At 37.6% G+C, this 12,389-nt stretch overlaps 1 protein-coding gene across 4 annotated transcripts in view; it reads left to right on the forward strand.

The window, feature by feature from the left end:
* DPY19L1 (dpy-19 like C-mannosyltransferase 1) overlaps window positions 1-12,389 on the forward strand; it is a 126,766-nt gene that overhangs the window by 76,721 nt on the left and 37,656 nt on the right. For all 4 annotated transcript variants that reach the window (XM_089917538.1, XM_022583561.2, XM_089917537.1 and 1 more), the window contains 6 exons: window positions 876-925; window positions 5,298-5,322; window positions 6,227-6,346; window positions 7,146-7,320; window positions 8,072-8,171; window positions 9,317-9,442. In XM_089917538.1, coding sequence (XP_089773664.1) covers window positions 876-925; window positions 5,298-5,322; window positions 6,227-6,346; window positions 7,146-7,320; window positions 8,072-8,171; window positions 9,317-9,442 — 596 coding nt within the window. The remainder of the gene's footprint in view (window positions 1-875; window positions 926-5,297; window positions 5,323-6,226; window positions 6,347-7,145; window positions 7,321-8,071; window positions 8,172-9,316; window positions 9,443-12,389) is intronic.

Raw genomic sequence — 12,389 nt, forward strand, 5'->3', positions numbered from 1 at the left:
TTTGCTTTCTTTATGTGGGTGGGCACCCAGTAGGTAATAAAAAAATACTAGATGTTGGCAATCCAGAATGTATTAAAAAGATAGCAACCTGGATGGCTAGAGATGATGAAAATGACTAGATTGGGGTCAAAGAGAGTGGGATGTTTGATGTAAAGAAGAAAGACTTAAATGGAAAGAGGATAATTCTTGTCAAAGACTTAAAAGGCTACCACTTGGAAATAAGATTATACTCATTTTGGCTCCTTAATATTATGGCCAATTCTAGGAGTTAGGGCTTTGGACCAGCGTTGATCTGGACTGATTAGGAAAGTGTTATAGGTTTGATTCTTCCAAGGGCTGAATTAAAATCTATCAGGCAGTGTCACAGAGGACATCCACAATGGGGACAGGATTTCAGATTAGATGACCTCCCAGTGACTGCTAAATATGAAAGCACAGTGTTTAGTTAGTTGTGCTTATCAGTCCCTGAGCCAGTTCTCCAGTTATGTGTGTGTATAATTAAGGAGAGGCATTGCCAACAACCTGGGCATGGTGGAATTCACTTAAAGGTGAATCGGAAGCCAAGAGGTCAAGTTTCAAGACCCTTCTTAGTCGTTGTCCACCTTTAGGGAGATCATTTAATCTTTCTGAGCCTGTTGCTCATTTTTAAAATGAGGATAATAAAACTTATCTGAACAGGGTTGGATATAGATATGATGAAGTACTGTACAAATGTAAGATTTTGTTGTTGTAATTACTATTTTCTGAATTACTTCTTATCTCCATACTTCTGTATTTTTAAGTAAATAAAAGTTTGAAAGTTTAGAAGATACATTATTTGAAATTTTCTTTTTCCCAATACAGCTGTTATAAAATGTTTAAAAATCTGTTTGCAGATTGTGAGTGACATGTGGGGTGTCTTAACTAAACAACAAACACATATAAGGTAAATATGCCATTAATGATTTTGTTGCCTCCTCTGTTTATTAAGTAGTTATTTACGGTATATTAATTTTATAGTTACATGTTTTACACTCAACATTTGTTAATTGGTGTTTCGATTGTTGCCATCCCCCTTCTCCGCTTTTCTCATCATTCCCCATTTGTGTAGAGCTCAGCACATCACTTGTTCATTCCCCAAATCCCATCCAGTATGATCTGACTGTAGCCCTATACTAATCTATACTTGAAGGATACAGCTTTGTGCTTCAGTTTGGCAGGGAAAACAAATTACTCTGTTGATGGTTTTAGGACCAATGGACAGCTTTTTGAGAGAAGAGCAGGGAAATGTAAAAGTGGACCCACACCTCATTTTTACATAAAATAAATTCCAGATGGAGCAAAGATTTAAATATAGAAAAGAAAAATGAAGCTCTCAAATAAACCAAGAGATTATTTTTATAATTTTAGGGTTAGAGACGCCTTGTTAAGTATGACATAAAGCCTGTAAGCTAGAAAGAAAGATTGACAAGGTTGACCAGATAAATTCTTTGGTTTGGTAAAATACTGTAAGCACTGTTTAAAGAAAAATACAACTTGGAGAAAATAGTTGCAGATTATAACAAGGGCCTAATGACCATCATACATAAAGAACTGCTATAAAGTAATAAGAAAAATACTAAAAACCCATTTGAAAAATGAGTGAAAGACTCAAATGGGCAATTGAGAAAAAAAAAAAATTCCCATTTTCCCTTTTCCACTATACTAATGTCCCACAGATCTCCTTTCTGCTCTTTGACCATGACAAGTAGTCTCCTGCCTCTGCAGTTTTGCAGTGGTCGTACCCTAAGTCTGTAATTGTGCCTCCTGCTTTCCGCAGCCTGGCTTGGCGTGACTCACTCCTTTAATCCTTGCTTAAATGCCACCTCCTTCAAGAAGGCCTTCCTGACCATCATTTCTGAGTAGATCCCTTGTCTCCTTCCTTGTTATTCTCCACCGTCACACCCTTTTTCTTTCTCTCGGCATTTGTCACCATGTGTGCTTACATACTGATGTGTTGCCTGTGTCTCCTGAATGGGGATGGGGTCATTTCTGTTCAGTTCAATGGTTTATATGCAGTGCCTGGCACATAGGAAAGAATAGTAGTTGAGTGAGTCAAGACTTATGCATGACTTACAGATACATGAAAAAGTGCTCCGTCCCATGGTAAAGATAAAAGTGAAAGCCTTTTTACTTATCAAGTTTGTAAAAATTAATAATACCCAGTGCTTGCAAGTGTGGGAGGAAGTGGGTGGTTGGGCAGTTAGGCAATACAAGCAAAACATACAGTGGACCTGTCCTTTAACTCTGCAGTTTCACCAGTGAAAATGTGTCCCCTAGAAATGCTCACGGAAATGCGGAGGTGATGGTACAGAGATGCCCACTGTGGTGGTGTATGTAATGTGGAAAATGCGAACAACCAAAATATCCACTAGTGCGGGATTGATTTACTTATGACCCAGTCATAAAGTGGGATTTCTTTATGGAAACACTTCATCATACATCCTTGAATTAAAAAATTACAAGACATATACATGATGATTACACTTTTGTTTAAAATATAAAGGTTTTGTATGTGTCTTCGTACATAGGAGGGATATGGAAGGATAAAACTTGTAACTGTTAGGAGCATGGGATTAGAGGATGGAGCAAAGGAAGTTTTAATTCTAATTTCATTCTTTTGTGGGATTTTTTGGGGGAGTAGAGATTATTGAATTTGTGTGTCTATATATTTTCTTTTATAACACACAGCCTTATCTATTGTTCTTTCACCTCCAACCAGTGATAAATTAATTGCATGCACTCTTGAGGCAATCCTTGTTCTCGTTTAGAAACAATTTACTGTAACTGTGCCCTTACTTCTACCTGATGCCTTTGAGGGCTGGGGAAAAGAAAAAAGCTTCTGGTATGTAATGCCAAAATTTCTCTTCAATTGAGATGAAGTTTTTTTAAGAGCTCAGAAAGGGGCTACCGTTATAACTATAGTATGCACCTCTGGAAGAGAAAGGTGGAACTTTTCACAGAAACAAAAGAGTCTTTTCAATAATAACTCAACTATAGAAGTAACTATAGAAAAGCACTGAGCTTCACGGGGCTCTCAATTCAGGTAGGATCAGAGCTTTTTGGAAAGGAGAATGGCACATCGACATTTCATTTTGCATAAGTACCAAAGTCATATGCCAATGTAAAAAGGGGAGAGGTAGGACATACATTTTAATTCTCAAGGTGTGAGTATCAGTATCTCCTTTATTCAGGGAGCTAGGGGATAAAGTAGGATAGAGACAGCATGATGAAGTAGAAAATATATTGACTCTGAAACCAGTCAATATATAGACCGGGCTTCGCCTCTTACTACCTCTGTAACCTGTTTTCCTGAGCTGCCAGTTAGGATAATAAATAGTTGTAAGTAGGATAATAAATAGTTGTAAGATCAGAGTTAATGGAATGTAATGATCATATTAACATTTTAGGTGCTCGGTAAATGGTAACTGACAATTTTTACTTGGCATGAAAGAAGAATAAAGGAGGATCCATTTCACTTCCTTCATTTGCCCAGTAATTTTACTGTTTGCTAACACATCAATATATTTGAAAGCAAGTCCTCAAATCAGATTGTGTGCTACCTATTCAATTAACCTACCTTAGGGGTTAATTGAATCATTTGCTCATTCATTCATTCAAAAAAAAGATTGAACTCTATGTGCTAGGCATTGTTTTCTAGGTCTTGGAAATATATCAGTGTTTAGGTTAGAGAAGGTATGTGTTATCAAGTCGCACATTTGTGTCTCTGATCCAGACTTCTCCCTTGAGCTCCAGATTTATACATACGATTCCCTGTTTGTCATTTCTACTTGGGTGTCTAATGAGAATCTCAAATTTTGTGACCACAGTACTGAGCCTTAGAATGTGCTTCCCTGTCAGTACCGTTCTCCTGGATCTCCCTCATCTCATTCTGCTCCTTGCTCTCTCTTCTCCCTAATCATGCCATCTTTGTTGTTAGCCTATCAGGGAGCCTGCTACCATGAGGCTTTGCCATGTCTGTTCTCTCTGCCTGAAGTGCTCTTCTTCCCTGAGGGATCCTCAGGCTCAAACTCTCAGCTCCTTCAGGCTATGCTCAGATGTCACTCAGTTGGTGACCACACTGATAATATATGCCATCCCAGTCACCGAGCACTCCCTGCATCTTTTACCCTGTTTCCTTTTTTCCCCGCAGTATTTATCGCCATGTGATGTATGTTTATTTGCTTTTTGTTTGTCTCCTTCAACTTATATGTAAATTCTGTGAGGGCACGGATTTTTTTCCATCTTGTTTACTGCTCAAGGCTCAATGAAATTGAGTGGATGGATGGATTTGTACCTGGTCCTCCTGAAGGGTTCATTTTAGTTAGGAGAGACATATGATAATCAAATAAACCAATAAGTGAAAACTGTGTTTTCTGTGAGAAGATAAAACAGGGAAATGGAGTGGGAGTGATCAAGGTCAGGGGCATTGAATATGGGAGTCAAAGGCAGCTCTCTGATGCTTTAAGGCATAAAATTAGTCCAGTGACTGGAGCACAGTGATCAAGAGGGAACCTGGTAGGAGATGAGTTTCCAGGATGGGAGGTGGGGAACCAGATTAGGAGGACTATGTGTAGCATGGTAAGGATTTGAGAGTTTACTTTAATTACAAAAAACCCCATAGCCGATTGGAAAGTTTTAAGTAAGGGAGTGGCATGTCTGGATTCCCATTTTCAAAAGGTTGCTCTCACTGCTGTGATGAGACTCAACACGGGGTCGGGGTGCGGGAGGGGACCGGAGTGAGATGTGGGGAGGATATATGGGCCTATAAAAGATGCATCCTTTCTTAGGAAATTAAAACTGTCAAGCAAAGGTAAAGCTGGCATTATGTGGCTATTTTTATATTCCAGAGCTGCTGCTGAAAAAAAATCTTGTGTGTGGCTTCCTAAATTGTCTCTAAAGCAGCTAGAATTTACGGCAGAGCTGAGGGACTGCTGAGGACAGGAAGTAGGGGTATGGGACTGTGAGGGCTGCAGAGTTTCTTTTCACTCCCTGCTTTGCCAGGTTATATTACCAGTGAGGTACCTGATACACAGCCAGCGAGCCTTGTTGGCCTAATAAATATCCGTGTAGTCAGATATGGGATATGCAAAAGAAACTTTTAAAAGACTGTAGCACCAGTTTTGGTTTATAACTTTCAGTTATTTTGATTTACATGTATGTGTCCTGAGGGCATATTACAGAAGTTGTAAAACTCCTATTTGTAAGATAAAAATGCGCATGATTGAAGTAAGTGCTTCAGTAGTGATTCAATGATAGTATTTCTTTTTCCATTTCAGAAAACACCAATTTGATCATGGAGAGGTAAAGACTTAATATTACCAAAATTTGGCTTGTTTTAATTGTTTGTATATGTTTGGATTTTTCTTTCTAGTTCCATTTTCTAACTTTATTGGCAAGTCACTAATCATCTTCAAAATAGGCCTGCATGTGTTTTTACGAGAATACTACAAACATGACCATTCATTTGTTAGAGCAATCAGGTAGGAAACTCATTTGGTCGGCTCTGATCATCCTCAAGGTAATAGCAGTTCATTGCTGGAGACCATTTAGACGCGTATGCAGAGTGTCTTTCGCATGATTAGGGATCACTTTTCTCTCTGCTCATCTTGCCCTGAGGCCTCAGAGATGTGACTGGTTGCTGTTCTCATCTCCTGGTGATTCAGCCTGGTTTTTTTTTTTTAATTGAGGTATAATTGACATATAATATTATATTAGTTTCAGATGTACAACGTAATGACTAGAATTTATATATATTGTGGAATATCACCATGATAAGTCTAGTTAACATCCATTACCATACATAGTTACTCAAATTTTTTTCTTTTTTTTTTCTTGTGAAGAGGACTTTTAATATCTACTCTCTCAGCAACAGCATGGTGACTATAGTTCATGATACTGTATTTCATATTTCCATCTGTTTCAGAAATGTGGGCTTTATTAACCCTAGGCTTGATTCTGAGCAGAATTATAGGACCACTTCCCTTAGGGACTTTATAATTTTAGCCCTCTAATAAAAGGGACAAGTTTGAAAGTGAATTTTAAGACTTTCAGAAATCAAAATATTGATTATAATATTAAATGTTATTTCAGAAATCAAAATATTGTTACTAAGAAAAAGTACCCTTTTCCATATATTCACCAATTTAACAATATATTCTTAAACTTCACAAATAGTAGGAGTAAAAATATTTTCTCTTTCTTTCAGCTGGTTTATCATGCATTGCAGCTGTTAGCATATACAGTTCTTGGTGTTTTAATTATGAGACTAAAACTCTTTTTGACGCCACACATGTGCGTTATGGCTTCCTTGATCTGCTCAAGACAGGTGAGATGATTGTTATGTTGGCATTATAGCTGCTATGATAATTTTACCCCAGCCTTTGTTATTGAGTGGCCCTAAAATAATATTAAATTACCCAAAGTTCTTTAAATTGTTTATAATTAAAGTTCTTCATGGTTTTGTACTAATCTTTCCTAAGGGGTAAGGGCCAAAGCAGATCCCTTATCCTTTTAACTTCTAAAATAGTCCTTGGTGTACAACAAACACTCATTCAGTGCAGGCTGAATTCATGAATGATAACTACAGATATTGATAGAAAGCAATGATCGCCCAGGGGCCCACACTCAGAAGGACTCTGCACCTAGATTGATGCTCTGCTATTGCTGTTTTGAACTTCTTAAAAAATGTCAGACAAGGAACCCACATTTTTTTTTGTTTTTTGGCTGCACCACGTGGCATGTGGGATCTTAGTTCTTGACCAGGGATTGAACCCATGCCCCCTGCAGTGGGAGCATGGAATCTCAGCCACTGGACTGCCAGGAAAGTCCCAAGGAACCCACATTTTTATTTTGCACTGAGCCTGGCAAATTATGTAGGTAGGCCTGGCCTTACCCGAATCTGGGAGTAGAGCAAGTTGACAGAAGAGTTTCTTAAATCATGTCCCACCTATATTAGGCTAATGGTAGAATTGTTTTGATCCCTCAGGTTATTGTTTCTGGAACTTTTCCTTATAATTATTAGTCCTGTATCAGGGATTCTAGCAGAGACTGTATTCTTCTCTGGGAAGTTGGATGCAGGCTGGTTTGTACTAACAGTTGTCAATGTATTCTTAATTTGGTTTCAGCTATTTGGATGGCTCTTTTGCAAAGTACATCCTGGTGCTGTTGTTTTTGCTGTGTTAGCAGCCATGTCAATACAAGGTTCAGCAAATCTGCAAACCCAGTGGAATATTGTAGGGGAGTTCAGCAATTTGCCGCAAGAAGAACTTATAGAGTGGATTAAATATAGCACTAAACCAGGTAAAAAAAGGTCATATTATTTAGCTGTGGTTTTCCCTACAGTTCTATGTACAACTGCACAATCCTGAACCCAAGTTACTTTCAATCTTTCTAAGCAATCCTGCTTCTAGATTATCCAGAAAGAGAGAGATGTCAGTCTTGCTTATGTAGTTTGCAAAGGAAATGTTACATCTATTTTCTTAGTAATTTATTTCTCTATTTTACATAAATTCTAATTTTTTTCAAAGTATATCCAAAGTTTTGCATGGCACAATTTAAAATAATTTATGTTATCCTTATTTTCCTAATTAATTTTTAACCTTAGCCCTTCACATTCCTTTTTGAAATGAACTCATGGAATGTGATATTTTATTCATGTATAGAAAGAGAGGTTTTTGTTGTCATCTGAGTATCAAGTGACTGAATATTAAATCATCTTCCAGAATTCCTAGGTGCTATAAAACTTCCCTAGTCAATTTGTTACTTCTTTCCTAGAAGCAAGAAAAGACATTAAAAACAAACAAAAGAAACAGAAATCCTCAATGATAAGACATATGATGAGGCTTTATCTTCCAAGGAAAATAGTTTATCCAGGCTTGGTTGCTGACCACCATTTTATTAGCTACCTGACTTCATTCTGGTTCTGTCATTGACTCTGTATCATGATTTGGGCCTCAACTTTTTCACCTGGGAAGTAACTGAGTTGACCAGAAGGAGACCCCTTGTCATGCTCACCAGGTGTCTTCCTAAGACCTTCCTTCCTGCTTTGCAGATGCAGTGTTTGCAGGTGCTATGCCTACAATGGCAAGTGTTAAACTCTCCGCACTTCGGCCCATTGTGAATCATCCACATTATGAAGATGCAGGTTTGAGGTTAGTACACAAATATCACATTGTTGAAAACAAATTTTTCTTACAAATAGTGAGTGAGGGAACCAGCAAAATAATGAGAAGTGTTTCAAAAGGATATGGTTAACTGGGGTTTATAGAGCTTGGGGACAAAGAATGCTGAAATAAGATGGCTAAGTTCAATTCAAACTGTTAAGGCCCCATAGGACAATAAAACTACAGTCTTTGGGGTTATCTTCTCTCCTAGGCAGTAAAAAGAAATCACCCCATGTCTGTTTTATACAGGTTACAGGGCTCCAAACACCCAGGTCCTTATTAGTTATCATCACCTTTTAAGTTCCCCGGAAGATTCACTAGCCTATAGTTTTTATTAAGGTTTTCTTATAGGCTATTTTTCTTGAATTCTGAGGAGTCAGTTGAGATGGAATCCCATTCAAAGAGGATTTTTTTCTCATTTTCACCAATATAGCCTACTAGAATGATCTTGTTTTCTTGTTTCTTTTTTTACTAATTTTTTATAAGTTAGAGTGTTGTGTTCTCTTTGTAAAGGAAATAGATTTAATTTTCATGCAATTTCTAGGTTGATCAGCTAGTCATTTCCTAAGTAATTGGTGAATCCTTATTAATATTTTGTGTAACAGCAAGACATACCTTTTATAAATAAAAAGCTTTTTCATTAAAAAATCAATGTTAGCAAACTAATTTCCAGAGCAATTGTGTTGAATAAGTTTCGTTTTTTGTATTTTGTTTTTTTTTAAAATTAGGAATAAAATGGAGACCCATTTAATGCTAATCGTTTGTTCTCAAAGTTAGGACTGTTGTACCTTTAAAGTAGTCCTGTAGTTGTGTCTGTGTAGCTCATACTCTTACTTGTGATAGAGTGATGGAGAATTTAAAACAAAAACAAGCACTCAAACAAACCAAAAGACTAAGTTTGGAAATGAAGAGATTCATTAAACTGAACTTTTTCTCTCAGGACTCTTGTGCTACCTGTGCTTTTCTCCATTGACCTCCCCAGTGCCCCTCAGCAGGAACTCCTGTGCAGAATGTTCCCTTGATCTGGTTCTTCTGTAGAGACTTTCTTCTAGTTCCATTCAGTGCTTTTGTCCAAATAGGTTGATTGCATTCTTTTGATCTTGAAAATCTTCTGCCTAATTATTTTTCTTTAGAGCCAGAACAAAAATAGTATATTCAATGTATAGTCGAAAAGCAGCTGAAGAAGTGAAGCGAGAATTGATAAAGTTACAAGTGAATTACTACGTTCTGGAAGAGTCCTGGTGTATAAGAAGATCCAAGTGAGTACTCAATACAGTATTTTATATTCAGAAGACATTAAAGTTAATTCAGTCTCATGGCAAGTGCTTTACTAGTTGTATGTGTGAGATGTATATAATAGCAAAGTATAAGCAGAAAAAGCTCTTTTGATAATTATTTGGAATCTTTTCTAGTCATTTTAAACATCTATTTATTTTATAATGATTTACATGTGCACATTACCTTAAAGGTATTGGCACTTATTGATAATTTCCCAAATTGTTCATATTTGCCTTTGCTGTCTTTTTGAGAAACTTTTATTTAAAGTTGGATGTATTTTCTTTCAAAAGACTTGTGGAGTCTGGAACCAAATAATGGAGAGTCTCATTATAATGAAGTCAGGCAGCTTTGTCCATACCACATCTCTGCACCATACCATATCCTGTGATAGATGGGAACCCCCCTCCCAGCATCAACTCAGAGTGAACTTCTTTCTTTCTGTTTTGCATCTTATTTGAGTGGGAAAATAATTAACCTTACGGTGACCCGTATTCTCTTGGGTTTATAGTTTTAAAAAGTATCTATTTCCACAGAGAAGTTCACTAAGCAGAGTAGAGCAATAAGAGTAAGATTTTAAAAGCAAACGTGAATTCTAAAGTTGACTATTTAGAAATGTTACACTTGGGTGACTAGACAGCAGATGATAGCTTGCTATTAAAATATTAGAGCATTCACCCCATGAGGAATACAGAAGGGAATAGTTTTATCAGAAATCAAGGATATTTTATGGAATACTGTTATTTTTAAAATTCTCACTACTCTTTAAGTAAACAGAAGTCTCCAGGAGATTGCTGTATCTGTGGCTTAATCATACTCATTTACCATGTATTTCAACAATACACAAGGGTGTTAAGATGAAATGATTAAATATTGACTTAGGAGTAAAGATAGTTCTGTGACGCAGTACCTATCAAGCATTGCCCACAAGGAAACTCAAATAAATTTTTATTGTTGAATGATTTTCCATTGAATATGTCACAGGTGATTTGAATTTAATCAGGATCTACAGAAAATGTCATTGAGTCATAATTTAGAAAACGCTTTAAGTCTTTATGAACGTAAGAATATATGTGAAACTTATATACATAAACTTTAACTTTGTTATATAAATTTAGGACAAAAAGTCATAAAGCATCTCTCATAACAATTCGATGAAGACACTGTAATAAATGAATGGTGGGCTGACATTTGCAGTCAGAAGGACTCAGTTTTCTGGCAGAGATTTCCACCAGCATTGGGATCTTCTTTACTGACTTAGGGTTTACTCTCCAACTCTCCAGTTCAGTGATGCCAGCCTGAAACACCTGTAGGTTACTGGAACATAAAAATTATTTCATGACCTTTTTTCTCCAAGCTAATGAGGAACCTTGATTCAAGAGTCTTCATTTTTTCCTAGCCTCCTGCATAGTGTTTTGAATATGTGGAAATTGCAGAGGCTAAGGTGCTTCATTCTGAAAAGAAAAAAGGGACTTCCCTGGTGGCGCAGTGGTTAAAAATCCGCCTGCCAGTACAGGGGACATGGGTTCAATCCCTGGTCCGGGATGATCCACATGCCGTGGAGCAACTAAGCCCGTTGATGTTGATGGAGCTAAGATGTTGACGGAGCTCCTTGGATTTGCATAGTTGTAGTAGTCTCATGTTCTGATGGGCAGAGCACTGGTTTTTGTACACAAGAAAGGATCAAAAGACAAATTTAGGAAGTATGGCAATAAATCTTGCACACTAAACAAAGTCAGCAGTAAAGTAACTGGCTTCTGATCATCTCCATTTAGAGCTCACTTACAGGCATTAAGACTGAGAGTTGAGAGGGGTGGAGGTGTGTGCCAGCTTCCCCGCCTCTGGACCTTGACTTGCCCTTGTTGTATTTGTTGCAGCAGGAGTGGGGAGGGAGGAAGCTGAAGAAGTGGCTTCCTCTCATCTGGTTTCCCTGCTCAGTTACTGAAAGAACACTATCTACTACAGGATTATAAGTCTCAGGAAATCTTAGATAGGTGCACTCTGCTTAAAGCTGGAGACAAAACACAGCTGTGCTTTCTGTCCTGACAGGGAAGCAGGTGGAGGGCTCAGACAGAAGAGGAAAGGGAAGAAGGACTAATACTTAGCACATACCTTTGCAGAAGGAAGAACTGAGTTTCTGGCCAGAGAGCTCTCTGCCAGAATCGGGATCTTCTTTATTCCCTTGGCCCTCACTCTCCAATTCTTTCTGTTATGCCAGCCTGAGACAGCTGTATGTTACTGGAAAAGAAAGCTATGGCAGAACAGGGGGAGCAAGTGGGGAATTCAAATAGGAGAAGAAAGGGAAGAGGGACTAATATCTATCTGGAGCTTAAACTGTGCTTGGCACCTTGGTGGGCACTGTATTTATGTGCTCTCATTAACAGAGTGGGTTAATTGTGTGCTTGATTATTCCTTAAATACTTGATACCCTGTGTTCAAATACAAGTAGGAAAATATACTCAAATGCAAGTTGTAGATGAGTTTTTAATTAACTCCTTTTTTATTCTCAGTTCTCTGCTCTCTTTCTCATTAATTCCCATAATAGAGTTGACATAAAATTAAAATACGTGAATTCAGAAGAAAATTATTCAGATTTTCACTAATGCCATTTTAAAGATGTAGCTGGCTGGCCTGGGGAAACTTCAGAAAACTCAGAAAAGGACTAAAGGATGTTAGACAGAGCTCACAAAGGCAGCTCTTTGCCCTCTTCTTTTCCTGAAAGCAATTGAACTCAGTAGCTGGTACTTCATATATGTTTTACTCTCTACTGTCATTGGCCTGCAGTGTAATAACGGTTTGGCCTTAGTATGTGTGAGAAAATTAAAACATAGAAAATCCAAGTTCAGTCATATTTTCGTACATCGATAGAATCTAGTGTCGACAAGGGTGTGCAAGAAAGTGTGCAGTGAACACTCTTTGCAGGAACACTCA

This window comes from Delphinapterus leucas, chromosome 9 (genome assembly GCF_059928025.1).
Source record: "Delphinapterus leucas isolate spDelLeu-1000000601 "Yukka" chromosome 9, BTC_Dleu_Yukka2, whole genome shotgun sequence".
In the NCBI taxonomy this organism is placed as follows: Eukaryota; Metazoa; Chordata; class Mammalia; order Artiodactyla; family Monodontidae; genus Delphinapterus; species Delphinapterus leucas.